Source organism: Puccinia triticina, chromosome 2A (assembly GCF_026914185.1).
Source record: "Puccinia triticina chromosome 2A, complete sequence".
Lineage (NCBI taxonomy): Eukaryota > Fungi > Basidiomycota > Pucciniomycetes > Pucciniales > Pucciniaceae > Puccinia > Puccinia triticina.
The window spans coordinates 4,893,403-4,919,963 of NC_070559.1; the positions used below are offsets into that span (position 1 = coordinate 4,893,403).

At 46.0% G+C, this 26,561-nt stretch overlaps 2 protein-coding genes across 2 annotated transcripts; both read left to right on the forward strand.

The window, feature by feature from the left end:
* Positions 1–470: 470 nt before the first annotated feature.
* PtA15_2A529 (uncharacterized protein) lies at positions 471–2,545 on the forward strand (the record flags this gene model as incomplete). The annotated part of the gene is made up of 2 exons (XM_053166557.1): positions 471–728; positions 2,426–2,545. The coding sequence occupies 2 exons, from the start codon at positions 471–473 to the stop codon at positions 2,543–2,545; spliced, it is 378 nt and encodes a 125-aa protein (XP_053017767.1).
* A 19,196-nt stretch (positions 2,546–21,741) lies between these two features.
* Positions 21,742–23,766, forward strand: PtA15_2A530 (uncharacterized protein; the record flags this gene model as incomplete). Its single annotated transcript, XM_053166559.1, has 2 exons — positions 21,742–23,036; positions 23,115–23,766. The coding sequence occupies 2 exons, from the start codon at positions 21,742–21,744 to the stop codon at positions 23,764–23,766; spliced, it is 1,947 nt and encodes a 648-aa protein (XP_053017768.1).
* Positions 23,767–26,561: the final 2,795 nt, after the last annotated feature.

Sequence of the window (26,561 nt, forward strand, 5' to 3'; positions counted from 1 at the left end):
GGCAGCTGGGGATATCCTGACTGCTGACTTTGCTCGTAAAGTGTATGACCACTGCGGGTATTGTGTTCCACCCAACTGAACAATTTTTTCTTCTCACTTCGTCAATCGTACTCCCTAACCTCACAAAGCCAAGCCTTAAGAAAGACTTTTATCCTAGCTCACATGATTGTAATTCTTGCATTGGACACTTGATACTGTCCTCTTCCCAACCCAAGCCTCGAGTCTGAACCCTTTTACCCAACAAAAATTTATTGTATCTTATTCAAAAATAGTCTTAGCTGTCTTGTTTTGTGTAGTACATAATTTGGTTTTTACCATTAAAATTAAACAACACTGAATCAAATTCTCCGTGTATTATCGTCCCCACATCCACCTGGAAGAAGTTCCTGATCTCAGGGATCGCGCCGGTGCGATCGGTGGTGAATCTGGGGACGGGGATTGCGGATCTGGTGCTCCTGCCGATTGAGGAGATGAAGAAGAAAGATGGCCGGCTGAGTCGCGGGATCCAGAAAGGCACAAGCTCGTTCGCCAAGAACACGAACCTAGAAGTGCTCAAGCTGGGCGCTCAATTGGCGATTGGGACCCAAGTGATCCACGAGAAAGCCGAGGCTATCCTCGGCGCATCCACGGTCAATCATCCCCTTCGAGGCGAAACTATCGACCACCATCTCCCCCCAAACCTGGTTGCTCCGTCTTCCGATCCCTCTCTCCATCATCATCCGGAACAGGTCCTAAAATTGGACACTGAAACACTAGATGGGCTGCATAAACAATGTGGAATGCAAACCACTTGATATGCTCAATTTATTGAGCCAAGGGGCTCAAATTCATATCTTTAAGGCCACTATTATTGTCAGTTTTTGTTAAGGATTTAATAAATGTGTCAGGCTATGCAAATGTATGAAAAAATACAAGCTAGATGTTCAGTTGTTTGCAAGAGTGGTTTTTAAAGTCTTAAGCTAGAACTAATGCCCTCGGATATATATATAAAAACAAGCGAATTTCTTTTTAAGGCTACAAATGGTTGGTTATTTTAAACTAGCATGCTTGAAGGGGTAATTATTTTCAGATTAGTGAATAGACTATTGAGAGGACTTCGATTTTTCAAACTTTTGCACATGATCTCGTAACTGGGCAATGAAGACATCGTGTAGACCCCAGCCTTTCATGATTTCTCGGGTGATATTCTTTGATCGGAATATCTTGGGGTTTGTGGCCTTGTTGTCTACCCGGATACTCACAATGCCCTCTCTCTCGCGAACAGGAATCTTGACGAACTCGAGGTATTTGTCCAGGAGGTTCTCTTCGAGATTGACTACCAACGAGGTATCGGAATCCACGGCGAGGCTGTCAATCTGGATGCTTGAGTTGTCACTGAGCTTGCGCTTCTTTCGGGTGGAAAGCATCTCAAATTTCAAAATGGGCGGGGGGGGGGTCTCGACCGTCACTCCGTCCTGCCCTTTAAACTATAACACATGATATGAAATGCATTTAGTATCCAAACGGAATATAAAAGGTCAGATTTTGTACTCACAATCGCTTGCGCCCACTTTTGGACAATGGTCAAAGTGAGAGGACTGTATCGGGTTGGATCGGTGGGAGCAATGTAGACAGGTAGTTTTTGTTCATACTTCAGGTTCAGTGGGTGGGCGGCAAAAATTTGATTGACAATCACATTGATTGCATTGAAATCGCCGGGCAAAGCCCTCCTTGATGGATCTCCCGGAATCAAGGAGGAGGCCGTTTGAGGCAGCCTTTTGGGTCACAAGGTGCCTCTTGACTTCGACAACAGCCTTGGCTTCTTTGGCAACAACCTCTGGGTTGACCATCGCAAGATCCAGGCTTGCCTTTGTATGGTCCTTGCCGTTGGAGAGGACTGTAGCCATCCAGTGGGTGAAGGTTGCAACGTCTTTGACTCGATAATCGGAAATCGTCTTGAATTCATTGGCAGCTGGAAGATTCATCGAAATCTTCCAATCCATAGGCGGGTAGCCAGTTTCGAGAGCATCACAAATCAATTGCGCCGCACCATCGAACTGCTTGTCGCACGCTTGTGCGACGGTCTTGTAAAACTCCTCAAGGGTCGATGTAGCAGAGACCTGGATCATAAACTTTTTTGCGGATTTGATCATCCTGTAGGTATTTTCGGCTGAGGTTCTTGCAGACTTTGGGTAAAAGAGCCAAAAACTTGTGCTGCAATCAATCACCTGTGGCTGGAATAATTATTGGAAACAATTGATTAATCTAGAATTTAGTCCAAGAATCAATAAAAGTTAGCCCTCCTTACCGTCAATACTGCCGGTGGTGAACTAATTCCGCAAATTCGGTAGAGCTTGGAGGCGGAATGGTAACCCGGGGGTGGATGTTCCCTCCCAAACAGATCAATCCCCAGCCGAGACATTGCGAAAACGTTTGAATAATTTAGAAGTTTTTCGAATCCGTCGAAACTTTCAATGGCTGGAATTTTGGCAGCCTGGAGGTTGGCGCTACGATGGCCGAGGAGATCATTTCCTGGGTAGGGGGGCCGAATCGGGAATGGTGGTGAAAATCAGTCATTCACACCACAAGCCAAAAACCACACAGCAGATAAAAAAGGGAAACGTACAAGCCCATATTTTTGCACAGCAAACTGGTCTTCGAGTCCAAGCTTTCTACAAAGGACAATATGTATGAATGGCCTTTTTTTGGCATGAGGGTACACATGGAAAATGTACTTTTTTTCTCATGGGGTTGGGGGGTTGGTAACAAAGATTGTATGAAAGTTCAGGGTTGAGCAGAAAAGCACCCCGGTAACCCCCCCCCCCCCCCCCTCAGCAGCAAGTCAAGGCCAGCCAACAATTTGTTTTTTTGAACTGCCTGCCGGCAAGGAGGAGGGGTTCTAGGGGGTTTGAGAGCCCACAACTAGTAGCCGGCTTAATCCTGTTTAATCTAGATTTTACTTGAATACACAGAAATTCAATCTAATTCTCAGAAAGGTAGAAACATGTCCGGGCTCATCAGAGCAAATCAGAGCTCATCTGGACTTGTTCAGAATTTTCTCCAGCCTGGTCCAGCTCATTTCATTGCATATCCCTTCATTTCAATCCCCAATTCATCTTTGTAAAAATGTTGGTCAATACTATTGTTCCAGATCTGTTTGACAAATTCTTCTCAATCTCTCTATCAGATTCACAATACCTTGCGGAACACAAAATGACTTAATCTTTTGGCAGTTTAGCTCTCCTCCAATAATCCCTGAAGATGAAGAAGATGAGGGAATGTGGTATGTTGTGAATAAAAGCATGGACATGGTCTTTGGTGTTGAAAACTGCAAATAAAATCTCAGGTGTGGAAAGTTTGGCATTGAAGTTGTGCTTGAGTACTTGAAGAAAGCTCGTGGTCACCCCTCTTGGAATGCGGACAAGCTCCCAATTGATCTTTTGTGGTTTTTAATCTATTTGTTTTTCATTTTTTTGACTTAAAATGCTACAGCTGCCTATAAGATGCTATGCAGTGAAAAGAACGGCAAGCTGGCTCGAACTTAGCACAAGTCCCTTGCCTGCCGGGGGGCAGGGGCGCGAAGCGCCTTGCACGAAGTACGACCTCCCTTCAGGGAGGGACTTGCATGAAATCCACAATTCCTGGCGTGAGAGCCCCGTGTGCAGTTGGTGTTTTTTGCAGGTGGCCAACTTTGTGCCCTCAAATCCCCCACTTCCCAGAGGGCATGTTGCCCGCCTCTTGAACCAGTGAAAGACCTGCATCTCCTCTTCAAATTGGTGGTAGGCATGCCACAATTGCCCTCCTCCCATGAGCTGGAGATTGGCTCAAAGGAGCTCACTTTCCAAGAATCCTTTGAGATGACTAATAGAGTTGTACAGTTCTGTACAGTAAATCTCACTCCCTACACGGCCACTTTTCCTCCATGATTGGAAATTTCAACCGGGAGGATCAGGCCTTATATTGGGAGCTACAAGGTTCAAATTGCATCAAAAGAAGCGCAATGCCGAGCACTCCTTAAGTCACGAGGGGCGACTTCAACAGATGAACAGTTGAGTTTTAAAAAAAGGAAAATGTGAAAAAAGCCTAATACAGGCGGATATTCCTGGGGCTCTCAGGCCAGGTACAGGTTTTTCCAGGTAAGCCTCTCTGTGAGACAGAGACCCTGCGGGGCTGCCCCTTTGGGGCTCTCACAGTGAGGCTTTGTTAAGCTCGAAGCTGGCTGCGCAAAAAGGCCCGCTGTGGGGTTTCTGGGCCAAAAAAAAGGGTATTGTGTTTTGATGAACTCTTGGACAAACGAGCAACTCGATGACTTAGAGTTATGTCCTTACTGCTGCACAGCAGCACTTTTTGCCTTTGGTTTTTGCCACCCACAGCGGCAAGTTGTCATATCACATGCCTTGCTGTGATCAAGCATTGGCAGGCGTCCCACCTCATCCAATCACGACCACGGCAGCCTTCGGTCCGCTTCTCTCAACAACGGTGGCCTCACCAATACGCATCACACAACGGGTTTCCGGCCCTACGCTCCGGACACAAAGGTTCATGCCGTCCAAATGGCCCTCGAGGGCCTGTCTTTTCCATAAATTCGCCGGCTTCTTGGATGTTCAATTTTGCGGCATTTGTTTGCTCGACGGCTGGATCTTTACCAAGAAACTCGGTGTGTGATCAGGGACCCAGATTCTTACAAAACACGTGGCCGACCGGCGGCCCTCTCTCGAGACAAATGTGCCTTTATGATCAAGCTCGTACGACTCGAACCAGGCGTGTTTCTGCATGAGATTCAAGAGAAACTGTACGGCTCAACCAAATTCCTTCTCAGCACCACAGGTGTTCACCGTAACCTTGTCATATGTTTGGCGATCACCCTGAAAAAACCTGAAACCAAAAACATTCGGAAATGTCTGGTCGCTAAATAACCGTTCATGGAGAAGATGGAGTTTTATCCAGCTGAGTTCTTAGTGTCAACAGGTGTTTATATCCAACCAAACAGTCTTTTTTTGCTCCCAAAGCTGACAGTTTTTGATTGGTTGGCTGTCTAGATGAGGGTGCCTTCTGCAATAAGGACCTGCTCCAATCTCTTGCCACGTTGTCACAAGGTACCCCCTTGGAGCGACTCCATGTCAATCAGAATGTAGCCCGACTCAGCTTTCTCCCAGCAATATCAATTGAAGGACTGGTGCCCCTCACAAAAACTTTTCAGCCGTTCACCGGTCGCCAATCCGAGTATTTTTTGGAATTTGACTTGGTGAGCCAATCAGTTGCCAGTATCATCAGAATTTCCACTGACTTTCCCCTGCTGAAAAGCTTCCTAGAATCAAATGCTACCCTGACATGAACCCCTTTGTTGTATGTGATAACGCTACCTACCATCGAGGCAAGCAAGCTCCAGCCTTGTGTGATGCTGCTGGCGTCTGACTCATGTATTGTTCATCATATTGTGAAACAAAAACAGTTCCCTGCGACACTTCCAGATATTTTTTTTGCCAGATTGTGAGAGTTAAGTCCTGTCTGCAATGGGCTGCGCCTACAGAGACTTATTTTTGCTCGAGAACAAGTCTTGGTATTCTGATGGACCAAGCAAGAGCAAAATCAATGATGAACTCGCCCCTCCTCATCTTGCTGCTCATCACCCTCCAGTCACTCTTTGTCAGGCTGTTATCCTTGAGTTGCTTGCCCTTTGCAAGCCTACTGAACAGATTGGAAAGAGCAGAGTTGAGCCAGTAGCGGATCATTTTGGTGAATGTGCCAGTGCTTGATGTTGGAGAGGCACCCTGGAAGTGGGGTTTCCCTAGCAAAAAGATTGATCCCGTAAAGCAACATTTTGTCGCTGAGGCTTTGAGGGTTGGGTTTATTGGACGGTGGTGGAGGGCCGGATGCTAGTTGACTGCTCTGGGCCCGGCCGGGTGCACTTGACTACGGGCTGCTGTGGCCAAGATGATTGTCAATGACGACATCATGGCCTTGGAGGGGTAAAAACCAAAGGACAGCAATTTGAACCTTGGGCGAAAATCCAGGAAAATCCTGCAGATCCGTCCAAGGATTCTTCAAAACACAATACACACCAGATTTGTATGGATTTTTGGGCAGAGCCCTGGGCCTACGCACGAAACCGGTATGAATGACTTGTGAAAATGTATGAATTTTGGCCAAATCTTGGATTTTTGGTTACCCACCTCTATAGGGGGTTTCCAGGGTCCTGTTGCGCGTCATAAATTCGACCATTTATGATGTATAACCCGGCAGCTATTATCATGCCCCTTTACTTTATGTAAAACATCATTTTTGGGCCTGATCTTTTGGAAGTAAACTATCAAGCTTTATGACAGCTTACTTTAAAAAGGCTATCCTAAAAAAAAAAATTACAATATGTAAGTAATGGTATTGCATTTTGAACATTACGCTGCGTAATATGACGCTGCCAAACAGGGCCTAAAAAACATGTGTCTACAGAGCTTAGGGACCCAAAAATTCCTGCAACCACAGCAAGCTGCATTGGGAGCCGAGTGCTGAACATTTTTCTTTTCTCTCTTTAGCATATCTTACATTCAAGCTTTGGTTTCTTTGCATCTTCCAAAGGCTATGTAGCAGATATGTTGTCGTTAATACAAAGAGGCAAGTGCTGCACATAACACAAATGTTACATGTCATCACGAAGTTTGAGGACACAGGCATAATTGATTCAAACTTAATACCAGCCCAGGGAAAAAAGAAAAGAGAAGCACGCAGGCTACAGAAGCCAAGGGGACAGAATAATGTTACTAATCATTATGATCGAGCAAATGTGAAAGCAGCCGGATTAGGCCAGGACAATGGGGGAAAGAAAGACTATAAAGGGAAAAATTGAGGATGATTTGGATTGAATTCAGGAAGAATGAGAGTATTGGAGAGAGCAGTCCAAGATCACGCCAATCAGCTAGTCGGAGCAAATAATTTCCAAGCGCAAGTCGGTTGCTTGTTGATCGCCACTCAAATTCTTGATCTAAACAAAGACGGCTGGTGAGATTGAAGAATCTAGGAACCAGACAGAACATCATCTAAGCTGACCTCTCTCACAATACCTTTCAAGACCGCGTACGCGACAATCGAACAGCACTTGAGGCCCAAGCAAATTTTGATGCCATGTGAGGCGAGCGGATCAATATGAGATCTGAGTGGGTCCAAGGCGCAAAGATGGATCAGAGCAGAGCTTTGTGGGGTGTTAGTGACGACTGATGGTTTTGAGACAAGTCTGAGAGAGGTCTCACAGGGCGGGGCGAAAGATCGATAATGGCGGCCGCTTCAGACACTTTCAAGAGTTTGGAGAGGACCGGTTCGGACATCGACCTAGGTTCTGTTGTCGAGACCAGGATCCAGCCTAGTGTCCATAATCTGTTATGAACAGTACTTATGCTGAGTCAGTAACTGACATGACAAGAGGGAAAATGGTGAAGAGGGACTAACCTCGGTGGTCGAGATGTCAATGAGGAGAACTTGTTTCTTTTTTTCTTTGTTAGTTTTGGATTCTTTGTTAGTTCTGGGTTCTTTGTTAGTTCTGGATTCCCGACAAGACAGTTTGGATCAGACAATCGTTCTCACTGGAATCAAGTACAAAAATGTAAGGCGGGGAGGGAGGGCGGAAAAAGGGATAGGTATAACATACGGTGTTCGCCATGATGAGGACATGAGACTGAGAGATACCAACAGTCAGTCCAGTTCGTCTTGCTTTTGCTCTTCGAGTCAATCGCTGCTTGGACAGGGGCATAACATGTATCCTCGTTGAGCTGTGAAGTTATTGAAGCTAGGAAACGGCCAGCGATAAGCTGGAGATTCCCAAGAAGTTGGCCTTGGAGAAAACCCTCGGAGGCCATCACCGATCACACGGGATGTCATGACATCATCATTGGGCCAGCATCAGCCTCCCGCATCTTCAAGCCAACGCAGTTTCCGCAGTAACATCTATGGAATACCTTGGAAGCTGAGCTTCAACAAAATTTCAGACGGATCCAAAAACCTCCGACGGACTTGAAGGTGATATCTTCGTTCCTCATACCATCGTTTCCATCAATCAGCTAGTACTAGAGTTCGATACAGAGTAATCATATCACTTGGCAGAGACAAACATGATGGCATAATCATATGTCCCAAGACCAGAAGATCGGATATTAGCCCTCAAGAAGTCTACCCTTGAACAACATATAAGTGCAGTTAGCCACAGTTCAAGACATTCCTTGTTCACTGCAAATCAGCTCTTTTTCTCTTGGTATATCAAGGTAGTCAATCAGAGCAATGAATGTTAAGCATCTACTGGCCATAACGCGATGAACGCTTGACAGCCGGATATTAAAACTGGAGGAGTATGAACTATATCATCTGCTGAAATATACAAGTGCAATCAATAAAATGACTGATGAGCAACGTTGCCCGATATTTTGGTTCTGAAGGCACTTCAAATGCAACTGATGTGGGGGGCAATGCCCGCAAAACGAGGATATGACCTCAGAGGTCTTGGAGGTATCATTCCAATCAACCTACCAACCTCTCTCAACTGGATGCACTGGATATAACGAAGGGGTAGGTTAGTTGGAGAAGAGAGTGATATTGGGGGCCAAATGTGCGGCTAACCTAAAGTGGATCTATTGCCGGGCGTATGCAACAAGCGACTTTGTCAAGGCATCATAGGATATACCCTATTGCTCAGACATTTATCCTTGTGGCCATGTGGATGATCAACAATGAAAGCTGTTGAAAATCAAGGATTGAATCATTGTGTAGTAGAAACATAAAAATCAGCAAAGGAATCTGTCAAGCAAATCATTAGTCTGATAACTGTGCCACTACATACCTCATGGTCACCCGCCTGTTCAGTTAAAAAAAAGGAAATATCAAATTATATTGGGATGGTACATGAGACCGTTCCCGTCGAATCAAGGCAAACACAGCTTTTCGGGGTGGTTCAGCGGACAAGACCGCGCCCCTGGTAGGAGAAGACCATCTCGTCAAGTTTAGCGCTGATTCTAAGCAGATTTAAAAATGGTTAGCTAGCATGTTCCGTTTAAGTCTTCTCGCAAAGATGAAGAAAAATACTAGCTCACATATGCCATCCTATTGATCGGGTTTTTGGATTTTGCAGAAGACTGTGTTGGTTGTGTCTGTTTGTGAGTGCATCACCTTAAAAGGTGACCAGTCGATGCAATTCTAAGATCAAGAAAAATATCAAGCTGAGCGTGTTTTATGAACACTTGGTTGGATACAACCAACTTGAAGAAACCCGGCTCTAGGGGATATCTACCCCACAAAAAATGAGCTGCAAGATTGGCAACGAAGCGACTTGCTTCGTGAGTAATAAAACAATCTCAATGATCGAAGAGTGAGATGATCTGAGGGATCACAAGGCTTGAGGACATGGTCAAAGGAGTCCTGAACTTCAGCCATCTCAATCATATGCATCAAAAGGGAAGGCTACAGTCCAGTCAGTAGGGTTGGACGACAATAATAGTCAGATCTTCGGTCGCATTGCTGTCATGATGAAGACTTGATAAAGAGTAATATGACTGAGTCGATTGTGGATGCTCAAACGCAATGCTTGAGTGAAGGTCAGGTGCGACGGAGTGAGAGCGTTCTCCAGAAAACGGCCGGAGGAAGAGCTCGGTCAAAAAAGACAAAGAGTCGATAGAACTCGTTGGTATTGAGGTTTGCGAATGAATCGAGCTTGAGCTGACTGGTCACCTCAAGGTTTGAGAGGGACGGGTTAGGAGTAACCCGGACTACGAGCAGAATGTAGGCGATGAAACTTCAAGTAAGGAATGCGAGTAAGGAATGCGAAAACTAGTAGTCTGTTGGAAGAGGAGATCATCGAGGAGGGAGTCTGGATGGGAGGAAAGTGGAGTTGAGCTGATGGAGAAGAAGTTCGACCGGGATGGAGGTCCTTTTTAAGTCTACTCAAGTACAAAAAAAACAACAACTCAAGTCTTTGGGGCATCACTGTGACAGTACTGGCCCAACGGAACCTGACCAATCCTGACGCGCCGTTGAAAAATCGTGGAACAAAGGCGATGCTGTTTGTTTGTACATGTTATGTGAGTCTACAGTCTATGTGAAAACTTTCCACTGAGCCGAATGTGGGTTTTTTAACTCTCCTTTACGGCTACTTGCCGAAGGGTTGTTGAAGCTAGATAAAGTGGATTGTAAGTATTTTTCTCTGTGGCTATGTACACTGCCACGCCAATGCTTAGCTGGCATTCGACAGAATCCGACTCTCAACACACTGCATTTTGGTTGCATACCGTGATATATTTCAGGGCAAGTCTCAAGATGAAGAAATCAGCTGAAGCTAGCCAAGCACTGAGGAGATAGTTCGTCCTCTTGTCTCCAAAGACACCCTAGTCAATCCCAACCACTTGACGCCCTCGAGGCAAAAAATGACCAGATGTTTCTCAGTTAACAGTAGGTCTCTTATCCTCTTGGAATTACATGTATTCCGGAAGGCATCACCAATCGGGTCCATTCTCTGATACAAGGAAAATCTTACTAGCTCATAATTTTACTGTACTTACCATCTACAATTGCCCAGCCGAAACCAGAGAAGCCAGTCTAGGGTTCTAACCATCTCGCTCTCTCTCAAGCTATGTAACACGCGTTCAAACATAATGTTGATAACTGAAGTGACTCAGGTGACAATGATGATAATAATAGCACTCACAGCCCGGACAGAGTCCGGGATGTGGAAGATACCGCGACTGCGGCGAGGCTCAGAGTGCGTAGCCCAATGGGGCTACAACAATAACCAGAGAGTCATTTTTTTTGTGCACGCTGACCCCAAAATGTGATTGTGTGTAGCATGAAGCTTGGATAGTTTAAAGCTGGAGGAAGATGTATAATTAGTCCTTCCAGTTTTCATTAACCGGTGATACGCATGCACGGGGGACGGTGGTGAGGATGTACTTGTTAGGACAGTTGAGTGGTCAACTAACAAGGGAGGGTCTCTAAAGGCAGCAAAAGACTTCTGTAATTGATCCTATGCGGCTGGTCAAAGAGAGATGCATGAACAAAAGACCCCCAAGCAAAATTTTGTGGAGACCGCCAAGTGTCTTGCCGTCCCAATATCATGTCCGAAATGCTCGGGACATTTTTTGCCCTTGTCCAAATCCCATCTGTATTCAAGGAAGGTAAACCTTAGCTACTCTCGCTTGTACAGTACGTAGCGCAAGCCCCAACAGCTCATTTGTACGGCCATTTTAGATAGCGCGAACAACAGGTGCAAGAGAAGCCTGATTGCACAGTATATGCTTAGAGATTACTTACTACGTACCTGATCCCAGCAAAATTTCCTCTATTGCTTTAGAGAAAATCTTTCATGCTGTAAAGTTTGCAACGTTCAATTATTCTTTAAAAATGGAGTAGCACTGGATTTCCTGGTTAGTTCACTGGCTATTTTGTTAAATTATCTACATTATCAATTTTTTCAACACCAATTATTGGTTACCCCAACCCCTACTCCACAAAATATGTGATTCTCCAGTTGTTTTAACTTTAGCATATTGATCTTGCTCTAGCCTCTGGCCATCTCTTCTGAATTCAAATGCCAAGGCGGTTCAAAACCACATGCTAATCTTTAATGTTGTTGCAGAAAGAGATATGAATCAGATACGTGGGCAGAGCATGTCCACCAGAAGAAGGGATGGACTACATGTCATAGTAAGCTTGCTCTGATCCCGGTCAACGTAAGATATATTTGTAATCAGGACATATCTGCTGGCATTTGTGTATTCATTGATCTCAGCTAACTGCCTTCACTTGAGCATAGACAAGAGGGTTTGCTGCCATACCTGTCCTAGTAGCAACAGAAGAGGTTGGGTTTTGAGTCATTGTGTACCTACATAAGACAGTGGGCAATTAAAGTTAACCAAAACTGTAGGTTTGATGGACATAATCCAGTCTTCAAACTCAATACCAATAATTGGAGGCAAGGAATTACAAACATTTGAAAATTCTTGCTACCTAAACTAAGGAATGGACATAGCCTGGGTGCAAGCCACCCTGCTGAAGGCTGTTGGTGGCTTGCTTTTCAATATTACACAACCAAATCAGCAAGGAAAAATTTCAAGTTTGAGTATTGGTGTCCATGTAAAACATGGTGTAATATTGCCACCTTCAGTTGTGGGCTCTCCTTGAGTCTGAAAGTAAATACAAAATCCAGTGTTGCACAGAAATGCACAATCTTGGCCTCTCTGTATACAAGTTTTTCACCCACACCAAATACTGCCGCCACAATATAAGGGATCCTCTCTTTTTTCTAAGGCTGTCAAAATTTTCAACCAGAAGGAAAACCTGTTCACAGGTCAGAAGTTGTAAAACCTTGGCAAAATCAACTGTTATCCATGTAGATCAGTGCTTGTGGTTACTAAAATCAGGCTTTATTGGTACTAGTAGCATTAAACACCAATTTTAAACCCAGGCCTGTATTGTAACGGGTTATATTTTTTGATGTGTTACTCACATTAATAGTAATATAACACATTAACCGCTGGGTAACAAGATAAAGAGGGTCAAATGAATGCTCTGGATATTGTATTTTCCAACATTTGCCCCTCCCTGCCGGCCTTGAGGTGCAATATTTTAATGAACTTACGTTAACATTAACAGCAATGGTAAAAAACAAAGAATTGTTACAATATTGGTATGTTAACAATAAATTTAGGGTCTTGATTAATCAGCTACCTATTTTTTGATTTCCAACTACCAAACATCATTTATGTTGGGAGGACCGCTCCTCAATGTTGCACCCGGGTCCCACAGACCAGAAATTGACCCAGGCAAATTTTGGTAGTTGGAAGTCAAAATTGAAAATAACAAGAGGTAGTCAGACATGTAATTTTTGCAAAAATGGCAAAAAATAAAAAAATCATAACTCCTCACTGCGGCGCCCAAGCCCCGCGAAAATTCTACAGAGGGCAGAAAACCCTCTCAAAATCACATGGGGAGCAGCATGGCATCTGTGCACCCATTTTGGCTGGTTTCCTACCAAGGAACACAACCAAAACCATACCCACTGTGCCCCAAAGGGTCCCAAAATTTTACAGTGAACAGAGAAAGCCCTGAAATCAATATTTTTTATCTGCATGGTGTTGAGACTTAAACTCAAAATGTCATATGACATAATCACATTGTTTTTTCCTCTAGTCCCAAAACAATCCTCCTGCTCATCTTATGCTCTCATTGCTTGTCTCACTTGCCTTTTCTTTTTTGAATTGCTCATCCCATGTTTCCAACATAAGTCTTCAATCATCATATAAACACAAAAATCTTTTGCAGTCAACTTTCTCATCAATAAACTTGAATCTCAACATACTTAAACTCAACACCTCCTTCCCTTTTTTCTTTTCCTTGGGGAACTCACACAATTAATTTGCTCAACACCATCATTGATATTCTCAAACAATCTTACTCTTGACTATCTGTTCCTCCCAAAGACATCAAACAATTGTTCTTCAAAGCTCTTCAACACCTCAACTTGTCAATCACTCCCTCAATTGGATATCTCTTTGGTTGTATGTTGGACTCTTATTTTACTTGTCTCTGTGCTGTTATTGACTTTTTTTTGTTTGATTCTGCTCTTTCTTTCTTCCTCTATCTTCATCTTTTCTTTTGTCATGCTGTTCATTGTTGTGTTTGCCTTCAGGTATTTTTTTGTTTCTTTTCTCTTTGTTGTTTTTCCTTCTCTGATAACTTGCAATTACTTCAGTTTGATTCTTAACACATGGCATTATCACACTCCAGGAATGGGGTGTGCTACTGTGCACCCATTTTGGCCGGTTTCCTACTAAGGAACACCACCAAAACCTTAGCCAAACCCAATCCTGGGGTCTTCTAATGCCATGCAGATCATAATAGTGTTTTCAGAGCTTAATCTCTTTGAAATGTGTTATGGTCGAAGCTATAGAGAAGAAAGACCTAGTCCTGTCTTGTCTTGGCAAACTATGTAGATTGCTAGATGAGGAGAGTTTGGGATCTCTCCTCCGCTCTCCCTTAGGATGGAGAGCTGTGACATGTACTAAATACAACATGTCCCAGGCGTGACATAGCGTACGGCGCGCGTGCAGCTCATAACACTATCCCGCCTTTAACGCCCAAGCCCCCGGCTCTGCGTTCTCTTCCCCGGGCAGCATTAAAAAAACCCTGTGGGTAAAAAAGCTTAACCCTCATAATCTCCTTGTCCGTTTGTGTCGCATCGTCGCCTGTGGAAATGCCGTGTTGAATTCGTCCAGTAGTTGTTTAGAGTTTTTCAAGTGATCTTCTGGTTCCCATGAGTTGTGTTGCGGCTCGTAACCTTTCCAGCCGATCAGATATTCCAGTCTTTTTCCCCGTTTCCTGCAATCCAATATCTCCTCGACCTCCCATTCGTCCTCGCCCTCCACCACCACCGGATCTGGCTGCGCCGCTTGTTGTCCTACAATGCTATCCGGCTCGTGTTTCCTGAGAACTGAAACATGAAAAACTGGGTATACCCCTCTCATTGAGGGAGGCAGTGTCAGTTTATATACCAAATGTGAGATTTTTTCAACAATTGGAAATGGGCCTAGCCATCTATGAGCCAGTTTCGCGCTAGGCCGCGTCGTTGAAATTTTTCGACCGTTGAGCCACACTGCATCGCCTACTGTCCATTTTGGCGTGCTGCGGACGCCGCGATCAAATTGGGCCTTCATGACCTCTTGCGCACCTTCCAGGCCGGCCGCTAATTCCTCTTGCACCTTGGCTAGCTCTTGTAGTCGTGCCTCCACTTGTGGTAGGCATTGCTCCGACGACGGTATCCCCGCGAATGTCGGCTCGAATCCGTAGTTGGCCTTGAAGGGCGACATCCCAATGCTCACGTGTTCACTGTTGTTGTACGCGAATTCAGCCGTTGCTAGTAGGTTATCCCAGTTGTCCTGCCTGTAGGTGACGAAATGACGCAAGTATTGCTCCACGGCCTTATTCACAATCTCGGATTGGCCATCTGTTCTCGGGTGGTAGGCGGTGGAAGCACAGAGTCTGATGCCGAGGCGCTTGTTCAGCTCTTTAGTGACCTGAGAAATAAAGATGCTCCCCCTATCAGATACAATGGTCTTGGGCGTCCCGTGTAACTTCCACACCTGTCGAGTCATTAGATCTGCTAGTTGGTCCGCTGTGACTGATTTATGGCAGGCGAGAAAATGTGCCATTTTCGTCAACCGGTCTACCACTGTCAGGATACAGTCGTGGCCATTTGACTTCGGGAGGTCGGTGATCAGGTTGTAGGAGATGTCGGTCCATGGTCCTGCGGGTATGGGTAGTGGTTCTAAAGCTCCGTATGGTTTTAACAGTGACGGATTTACCCGCTGACACGAGCTACACCCGTCGACATAGCGGTTCACAAACCTCTTCATCGATGGCCAGTTGAAGCAGCGTCTAATCAACGCCAGAGTCTTAGCCCTCCCCGGGTGGCCCGCTAATAGACTGTCGTGCCAGCTCTGTAATATGGCAGTCTTGATGTTGTCGTTTGCCGGAACCTTGATCCTCCCCCGCCTATACACTAGCCCGTCTACGCTAATGAACGCAGATTCATCTTGTCGACCCGTCTGTCCCTTCAGGTTGTCTATTAGCTCAGCTAGTCGTGGGTCCTTGGGAGTAGCAACTCGAATTAGACTTAGCAATTCGGTGTCCGGTAGTATGGCGTCTGCCCTCTCCTCCGGTTCCCCCAGGTCTTTGATTCCCATGACGTCCACTTCGAACCACCTCGTCGCTTCCTCCGCCTCAAAAGATTCGTCCACAAACCAGCAGTCGAGCTCTGCAACCTCCGCAAAAGTTTTCGGCGTGATATTTTCCGGCCGGAGGAGTTGTCCGAATGATAGCTTGTCTTCTTTTGTTGGGGCTAGGTCAGGGCGTCTGGATAACGCATCCGGTTTGGTGGCCTGTCTACCGGGTCTAAAAACAATTTCAAAGTCGAAACACCCTAGTGTTTCGGCCCACCGCGCTTGCCGCCTTGTTAGTTTCTTTGTTGTCATGAAACTCTCGAGATTACGGTGGTCCGTGTACACTATTGCTTGCAGTCTGTGTGGGTTGCCTTCTAGATAGTGTCGCCATTCTTTGAAGGACGCCACAATTGCCAGTAATTCTTTGTCGAAAATTTCATAGTTCCGCTCGGCCTGAATCAAAGATCTGGATAGAAACGCCACCGGGTGTAGTTCGCCGTCCTTGGTGCAAACCTGTGAAAGTACTGCACCGAGGGCGAAGTCTGAGCAATCACACTCCAGGATGAACGGTAGGTAGGGATCCGCAATCTTCAATACCGGCGCCGTAGTAAACGCCGTCTTCAGTTGTTCAAACGCCGAGTGACACCGTGAGTCCCATTGGAAAGCTCGATCCCCCTTTGTCAAATCGTGTAGTGGTCTCGTGGTGCCAGAGAAATGATCAATAAATCGTCGGTAAAAGTTGGCGAAACCAATGAACCGTTGAAGTTCTGTGACGTTGGTGGGTGCCGGCCATTCAGTCACGGCCGTGAATTTCATCGGGTCCATACGCAACCGGTTGCATGAAATCAAGAGGCCTAAATATTCAACCTCGTCCCGTCCAAACTCGCACTTCTTGGGTTTAAGCCATAGGTGGTGCTTGCCCAACGTTTCCAGTACACTACTAACCGCATCCTCATGATTAGACCCCTTTTGTGTGTAGATCATGATGTCGTCCAGGTAAGCCGCTACGTCCTTTCCGATGCGCCCGAGTAGGATGTCTTGGATGAAAAACTGAAAGAATCCCGGCGCCCCGGTCGGGCCAAACGGCATCGTTAGCGGCGCAAATTGTCCTGCTTTGCACACAAACGCGAGTTTGTCTTCGTCTCCCTCCGCTACGCGTAAATTCCCGTACGCGTTCCGTAAGTCCAGTTTGGTGAATTTGTCTGCATTCAGTAGACTGTCCACCAGATCCATAGTCAAGGGTAGTGGGTACTTATTTTTAACTGTAACCGCGTTGAGCTTGCGGTAGTCAAAACAGGGCCTCAGGTTGCCGTCCTTTTTTCCTGTAAATAGCACCGGAGCCGCCCAAGGGGATGTAGTCCGTCTGATGGTCCCGTGTTCGAGGCCCTCGCGGATTAATGTGTCCATTGCATCATTCTCCGCGGGCGATAGCGGGATAATCCTGCTGGCTTGAGGGGTCGCGCCAGGCAGCAGTTCCACCCGGAAGTCATATTGCCGTCTTGGTGGTAGCTTCTGGGCTCCTATTTTTCGGAATAGGTGTAGATACCGATGATAGCATCGTGGGACAATTTCCTCCGCTCTTTTAATCGGGTCTGCTTGCTTTGCCTTTGCTGCGATCCGGGCTGAAGTTGACCATGATGCCTTGGTCGTACCGATGGCCGCCGGTGTTTCAAGTTCTAATGGACATAAATGCTTGCCAGCTGCTTCATTGAGTCTAAGGGATTGGTGGGGTGGGGACTCACATTGTGGGGGCGTTATCCCACTAAAAGTGCGCACTCCCTTGTCAATTATCCTCGCTTTCCTCACGGGCTCCTCCCCGTCTAACAAGGCTTTTGTTGGATAAGACGAAGCCGATTCTGCGGCTGCGAAATCCTTAGCCTGGTCCGGGTCATCGGCCGTGGCAGTGTGGTTTGTTGGTGTCCTGTGGGTAGTGTTTTCTAGGAGAGGATCCTGCTTGCCAGTTGATTCTATAACCGCAGGTAAAGGAATGAAATCGAGCTTACATTGCGGGAGTGCTAACGTGCACGAAGCACACACTCCCTCGTCAATTATCCTCGCTTGCCTCACGGGCTCCCTCCCGTCTGACAAGGCTTTTGTCGGATAAGACAAAACCGCCGCTGCGGTCGCAATGTAGCCTTTGTCCAATCGAAGTGAATTCGTCCTCCAGTCAATGCGGTGTCCAAATAATTTGATCCAGGGCATTCCCAATATGCCATCATACGAGTCTTTCAGTTGTGTAACAATAAATTTAGCCGGCTCGGTCGAGTGGTTGAGTCTAAGGTCCAGCTCATACGAGGACCTCTTAGTCGATCCGTTGAACCCTGCTATTGTCCTGTTGCACGAGGACGCCAGGGCTAGCAGGCCTGTTCTTGCTGCGAACGCGAGGCTCAGCACATTGTGTGTGGCCCCTGAATCCACCAGAAATCTGGTTGGATGGGAAATATTGGTCGTGGTATGCTCAAGGAGGGTGTGTGGCGCGAGGTTGAAAGAAATGAACAGTCGGGGATCGATTGTTGTATTACTGTTAACCAAATCACTAGCGCCAACACTAACTAATAGCTCCTTGTGTGAGCTCGGGAGGGGCATACCCATCAGTCCCGAGCTCCGTCTTTTTTTGACCCTTCCGTTACGCTCCCATTCTCGAACCTCCTCGCTCCGCTTCTCCACTGGTCCAGCTCCTCCATCTCGGCCACGCGTACAGCTCCCTTCCCCTTGCCCTTGTCGGGGCACTCTCGTGCTCGGTGACCCTGTTTGCCGCAACGAAAACACAGCCCTTCCCTCATCATCCTGCCCCTCTCCGATTCAGACATCTGCCCACGCATTGCCGATATGTCCATCGCATCTGGATCCGCTGTTGAGGTTGAGGGGATGGTGCTGGAGTCAAGCCCATTCAATTCGTTGTCGATTTTAAGAGCCATGTTGGAAACCGCCGCCAGGGTGTCGAACTGGGTGCGAGATAGTACTAGGGCTATGCGGACTTCCTTCTTCAGGCCCTGAGTGTACAGGCCGACGAGGGTCCGTGGCTCCCATCCCGTGTCGTGAGCGTATAGCAGGAATTGATGTGTGTACTGGCTGACTGATTTTGTCTGTTTCAGAAGTCGTAATGACCGTTTGGCTTTTGTTTGTTTTTCCGTGTCGTAAAACATAGCCTCAAACGCATCCGTGAACTCGCTGTAGGTGGCGGCTCGATTTTTGCAGATCTTGTGCATCCAAGGCTGAGCCCAACTGCTTGCTTGTCCCGTCAAATACGAAAGGGCGAATATGATTCGTGATCTGTCGTCCGGGAACGCTGCAACGTTTGCAAGGATGTAGAGGCTCACTTGGCTTGCGTAAACTTCGGCCTTGACGCCTCGTGAGCCGTCGTACTTGTCCGGTACTCCGATCTTCGGGGCACGGATAGGTTGTTGGGCTACCGCGACCAGTTGATTGTTGGCTGGGACCTGAGCGTCCTGTGGTGGTTGGGCGTTCTTGGCTTGCTGCCGGGCATTCTTGGCCGCTTGACGGGCATTCTCGGCTTCTTGTCTAGCGGCTTCGGCTTGTTGACGGAGGCCACGTTCTTTGTTGACGACGGCCATCAGGTCGGCCAGTTGTTGTTGTAATGCGGCGACGGCGGCGGCGTCCATCTTGGTTACAGGTTTGGGTTGGGTTCTTCAGTTCGTGTCTGTTCGGTTTCTGGGTTCAGTTCGTTCTATTCGGATCCGACGGATCAGCTTGTTCTGTTCGGTGTCTGGTTTTTGGTTCGATTGGTCCTTGTTCTCTTGAGGTGATCTAGCAATATGTTATGGTCGAAGCTATAGAGAAGAAAGACCTAGTCCTGTCTTGTCTTGGCAAACTATGTAGATTGCTAGATGAGGAGAGTTTGGGATCTCTCCTCCGCTCTCCCTTAGGATGGAGAGCTGTGACATGTACTAAATACAACATGTCCCAGGCGTGACATAGTGTACGGCGCGCGTGCAGCTCATAACAAAATGTTCCAAAAAGTTCCTGAACTTCATAAAGACATATGCCACCTAAAGCTTCTGGAAAATCCTGGAACAGATGCTGAACAATCTACAAATATTGACTGGAGGGAACCCCAAAATCTTACCAAAATTTGGTGATTGGTGTTGTTTTCCTGATATCTAAGTGTAAGTTCTTGGCTGGCAATATTACATTTGAGGTTTTGAATTCCAACTTCAATTTTGAGCTCAAGTTCTGTTGTATACTTCAGGGGAGATAATCATGATGAATTTCTGTTTGGAATGGTACATCATGCTACTGACTTGTTTTGGGCATTTAAAGAAGAGTTTAGTTAGATAATTCCCTGCATCAATTCAATACTGTGTATCACATCAAAAAAAAAGATACAGTAAAGATCCACCAATACACCAAGTATTTGATTGTATTGGTGAACCAATGCACATGTATTGGATGGTATTGGTGACCCAATCAAACTTATTGGATTGTATTGGCAACCCAATCCAATACCAATACATGTGTATTGGACTCAAACCCAATCCAATATCAACCAATAACAATACATGTGCTGGATTGGCTTCACTGTTGCTTGGAGCAATGGGGGATGATTGGGGTGCTTGCCTTGCAGAGGGGGGGAGGCAGTGGCAGGGCTGGACCCCAGGGACAGATTTGAGGGTTGGGGACTGGCAGCTTTTTTTTTTTTTAAAAAAAAAAATACCAGTTTGGTATTCTGCTAGCTTAACTAAGCCTCTCAAACAGAGGGTCTGGGGGACCCCACCCGGGGGGCTCTCTGCAGGAGAGGCTTATGGATAATGTCTGCAGGCTGGCAGGGAAAGGAAGGATATTTAGTCCCAAAATCACTAGAAAATTATTTAAAAATAAACCAAATATGTACAAAGAAAACTGAATAGACGGATTTAAGGGCAGTAACCCCCAACTTTTTGAGTGAAACACTCAAAAACTGATGGAAGGAATCCGTTTTGAAGGTCAAAGGAATCCCGCAGGATGTTTCATTGCTCTGAAGATCCATTTTTGGATTTTCTGCAAATCTGCAAGAGTGAATATCATATCTGCAAGAAAATGCTACAATTAGCTGGCTACATACAGGTGCAATATCTGCAGAGATATGTGGATTTTTGAATCCAAGATCCACAAGGCATGTGCGTTGTAGATCCTTGGTTTACATTTCTTCAACTTTTTATTTATTTTTAAAATACTAGTACAGGGAAAACTTTTGGGATTGAGGAGATGAGACAAGCGCCAAATGAAAGCAAGGCCCAGAAGTTTCATTTGGCTATGAGGTAGGTCCACAGGAGCTGAGGGGGAGGCTGGCTGTGGCCCAACATTTTCCCTCCAGCCATTGGCCATTTCTTTCCAGCCAACATTTTGACATTACACGCAAGTCCCTCCCTGTGAGAGGGGCCTCTTTGTGGCCAGCCACAGCAAGCCTCCCACCAGGAGGGACTTGTGTTAAGTTAGGGTATTCTGGGTAGCTGGGACACTCAGCTGATCTCACAGGGACCAACATATATTTCAATGCAGAGAACTAGCCTGAGATGGATCCCTCAGATCTTTTTACATTCCTTTTTTTGGATGAAGACACATCTAAAAGAAATTAAAGAAAGACAAGCACACATGAAGCAAATCACAAGAAGAAGCTAGGCTTCAAGGTCTCATGTACCACTCAAGCAAGTGATACACAATGATGAATCTGTTAAAAATGGGGATTGGGTGGGCCTAAAGGATCCGCACCAGAATTTGGTGGTTGAGGGAGGTTGCTGGGCAAGCTTTTACATGTGACAGACCCCCTGCGTACAGGGTCCCCAGGGAGGCCTTTATGTGAAGCTCATGCATGTCTATCCTACTGATATGACTTAACTCATCTTCCGGAGGAGTGGCTGCAGCAGCACGCGTTTCAGGGCATGTATTCTGGATTAGAAGGTCATCATGCTAATTAAATAATCTTAAATAGTGTTCTCGATGAACTTCGGTATGTAAATACGTAAATAATTATAGAAGAAATCAAAGGGGGTAGTTGCAGAATATGTATGAATTACCCGGAATCCCCTCGGAGCTTGGAGTGTTCGACCGGGGGGTTTGCGCCACTGGAGGAGTCGAGATGGTCCACAGCAAGTCAACCACCAACCAACATCGACGAACTCCAACCACCAGCACTGAAAAGCCAGCCATGGTCCTACGAAGACTATCCATCTCCGCCAAACCACCTCGCTATGTCCCCCTGCCCACGAAGGACAGCAGATACGACGACCCGCCAACCCACACGACTGCCTCATCCTCCTCCTCCTCCTCCACCACGAACACCACCGCCACCACCACAAACGCCAACACCACCTCAGCCATCAACAACATCTCTAGCAACTCCTCCTCCTCCAGCACCACTCTCCTCCCCTCCAAGTCATTCTCATCGACCTCCTCCAGCTCCCTTGGCGACGCAAATGAACTTCAATACCCCCCCTCGCCCTCGTCTATCGACTGGTGGTCCAAATCAGTCAGCTCATCAATCTCTCGAATATATCGCCACCTCCGCTATCTTCTCTACACGCTCGTCGAACTAGGCCCAACAGATAAATTCATTGCTCATTTCCGACCCCGTCGGTTCTTGATCATCATCGCCTTCACCTCTATCATCTCTGCCACCTTGCTCCTCATCTCATTCCCCTTCAGTCCGTTCTCTCTGCCATCAATCTCTCAGTGGTGGCTGTCGAGCGGATCAAGCTACCTCGATCAGGAGGACGCCTTCCGTTGGAACTCCATCCAATTCCAAGCCGACGCTGCCGTACGCAGCCAAAAACAAATCCCCTTCCTCCTCAACCGATTCGGCTATCAATCCCTTCCATCCGCCCAATCCTTCTCAAACTCTGATCCGATACCCTCGATCCTCCATGTCGTACCCCCTGGAAAAGGCGTGTTTTCGTATCTCCAATGGCTTTCGATCTCCTCTGGCGTCAAGCAGATCAGGCCCCGCCGGACGATGGCCCATATGATCATCGGGAGCGTGCCCCCACCGGGTACCAACTTTTGGTGGGATGAAATCGTCCGACTGCCGGGTTTCGAGATACATCACGTCGAAGATCCCAAGGAGGTCTTCGGAAATCCCATCCTAGATATCTCGCACAAGTCCGACGTGATTCGGCTCAGGGCGCTCCAAGAACACGGGGGAGTCTACATCGACACAGATGTCATCGTACTCAGGCCGTTCGACGAATTGATGACCGGCGACGAGGAAGTCGTCCTCGGCGTCGAACAGGCCGAAGGCACCTTCCACAACCCTGTCCAGATCAACGGTCTTTGCAATGCAGTGATCATCAGCAAAAAGAACGCAACATTCTTGAACACTTGGTGGGATAACTATCGCACCTTTCGTGGCAGACCATTCAGAGGTGGTGGGATTTGGTATGTTTGCACTACTTGTCGTTCCTACTTTTCTTTTTGGCAACTGAGAGTTTCGCCTTTCTTTGGGGAATGATCTAGGAATTATCATTCGGTCAAACTGCCATGGACGCTGGCCAAGAACGCCTCCGAGAGTAACACGCCAGTCACCGTCTTAGACCACAAGTCATTCTTCACGCCATTGTGGGATGACCCAGCTCTGAAATGGGTCCATGGCACGCTCCAAAAGCCGACTGGGCCTCCATCCAGCCCGGCCCCAGTGCCGCCGGCGAAACGACCCCCGATGTCCAATCCCGAGGGGACCGAAGGACTGCAGCCGCCCAGCAGTCGTTTCCGGATGACCCTGGCCGAACTGGGCCGCCCGTTGTCAGGCGAATATCTGCCCGAGAAAGCCGACGATATCGAGGCTCTTCAGCACGGGGAGCTGGCCCCCGACTTGCCCGGATTCAGACTCGAATGGACCGGCCAATTCGCGTACCATATGTGGCATCATCTCTTGGACGAACGCATCTCAATCGCTACCGATGGGCTCTTGAACTCCGCCTCTGACCTCTCGCCCGAAGATACCCTCAATAGAGATAGCAGCTTCAATCGGGTCGCCCGCAAGTATCTCTCCCCGACCGTCTTGAAACGATACTGGAACTTCAAACATTCTAAGCAAGGATCTATTCCTAACTCTCCCTCCCTTAATTCTAAATCTACCATACCTGTCCCTCCCTCACTCCATGTATAAAACTTTCTTTGCTTCAACCTTCCCTTCCCCACTCTCTCCCCTATATAATACATGAACACACACATACATTTAGATTACCGGTGCCATAAGTTAAACTTTTGCCTTGGCTGGAACAACCTTCATCAATTGGCCCTTTCTTACTTTCTCTCTCCCTCTCACCCTTTTCCTGTTAAGTTTTTTAGTATTTTTCTTTCTCTTTATCTCAGTTTGTCCTGACTGTTGCTTTCCAGCCCTCCCAGCCAATCCTCCCCTCCCAAATCCCAACCCTTCCATCCTTTCTCTGAAGAGATTACACCCAGAGTTGATGTTAGTTTGTCACATGCCCTCCATATTACACATACACACACACACACACCTATAAACCTATCTGTATATAAATCAGTGTGTTCTGTACATATATAAATTGGTTTGTTCATTATTATGTAGATTTCACTGATATGCAAATGTGCACATGCATGTATGTGAACTACATCTCCCTTTTCTCTTTTTCTCCATTTCTTTTGATAATTTTGGTAATCTAAAATGTCTCTTTCTCTCATCTCTCAATACAATCATGTACAGTGGATAATCAAAAAGAAATGAGGCTCTGGTGCCCCCCCCCCCCAAGCATGAATTGCTGGTAGTCATTTATTGGCCATTTTTATGAATGACCTCACCTTACCACCTACCTTGTCAAAGTCCCTACTGGGGAACAGGGTACTAGCCAATGTGGGACTTCTCAGGGTTCCATGATGAAAGAGCTTGAAGTGCTTGAATAACTCCACTAGTGATAATATGAGTTATTCTGTAGGTGAATGCTGATGAAAGTGCCCTCCTGTTTGAGTGTTGGGAGATAGTAACAAAAAAAGGGAAAGGCAGTTGATTTATTAGGGGGTTTCAAAGTTGGCCAGATGTGACTTGCATGCACTTTTGCAAGTCGGTGTTATTGCTCTGATCTAAGCTAAGTGTGAACCAGTTCAGTTGTCTTGTGTAAAGGATACCTGATAAATATGCAAGAGTGATGCAGAAAGATGGAAATGTGAGGGATTTCTGACTAGGAGTCTAGGCCAAAGTTTAACTGTTTGTTTTCTGATTTGGTAAGAGAATCACCAATTATCTTTGTAATTGATAATTACTGGGGATTTAAATCAGTTGGGAACCACTTTGAATATGACAATGGAATTAGATAACCTTGTGTCTGAAACTGTGGAAAAAGAGCAAAATGGTAAAAAATCTCTTCAGGCACCTTTCAAATATACACAAACTTGAGTCCAAATATTCTAAAGTATCCAAAGAATCCATCCATATTTATATTGCAAAGTGAGCCCAGCAGAATGAATGCAAGAAAAATATATGTTGTGGTAGACAGAAAAGTGAAAAATCAAAAGTTTTTTCTTGTCTACAGATTTACTCATACTAGGCCTCAAGATACCACCAAACAGAGATCAGGAATGGATTTTACGGCCAATTTTACCCCTAGTCACATGGATGCTCAGTATATCTGCTAAAACTCCTCAGGAGTCAGAATGAATAAGAAAAATGAGTCAGAAGAACAGTTGTTATAAATTATAAATGAGCTCTGAAGTGTGTTTTTGGAAATAATTCATATTACAGCTCTGGGGTGCTACTACTTGTTTTGGATATTATTGGGGCTTTTCATCTTGTGTAAATATTATGAATACAGTACTTATACACTGCCAGCATATTTGGCTGGGATGAAGTCATCCCAGTTGAACTGGGATGCACTCAACCAATTTAAAATGGGTTGATCTTGACCAATGAAATATAAATCCAAGGGGGGTACCTTGGATTTATATTTCATCAGTTGAGATCAACCAAGTTTAAATTGGTTGATTTCATCCCAGTTTAACTGGGATAACCTTAACCCAGCTAATTATGCTGGCAATGATAATAGTAGATTGAAAGTGTGAGTTGGGATGGGCCTATATGTGGTATGTCGTTCCAATTTTTTCACAAGGGAATTTGTAAGGATGGACCAAAGGTGCAGAGTCATATTATGTGTTTTTATTTGTGTCACCACACCAACTCTACTGGTGGGGAAGGATGTGGACCTTCAGTGCTAATTTTGTAATCAGATCACCACTTGAAAATCTCTCTTGAGTTGCAAGTATAATATCTATCTATGTTTGATGAGCTACATCAGCAGTTTTGTGGAATGGGGGGAAAGGCAGACTTGTATTTTCCCTTCACACCAGTGAGCTTGGTTTGTTTGAAACCTCTTGTCAAACTAAGAAGAAGATGTAAAAGGAAGATATAAAACTTTCTAAATATGCACCAGTATTAAGGTGTACCTAGAGGTAAATTTTGGGTTTCATTAACATGTAAGGAACAGATGTCAAACCATTCCAAAATGATCATAAACATTGTAAGACTCAAAAGTGGTTGTGAAACCCTTTTGCTGAATGGAGAAGGGGATGATGGAGGTGCAAACTTTGTAGAGATGGCCCCTGTGAACCCGGTTACAGTTGCGCAAGGCATCCTACCATACAGCCTCGCCCGCAACAAGACATTTCAAACGCGGGCCAGATCTACGACTCCGCATATGAGCATTATGTCATGTAAATGACATTTTTAAGCTCTTTGGAGGTTGTAGATTCCAGTTCTATGAGGGCTAAGGTTTCTGACCAGCCAATTTTATTTTTTTTTGGGGGGGGGCTCACATTACGGACACTGGCCCAAATACATACTGTAAAGCCATATTTATGGGCTTACATATGCTAAAGCCATATGTATGTATGTGTTACACCTGTAATACCATAGATTAGACCATCGGAGGACCTCTGATCCCGGTGATG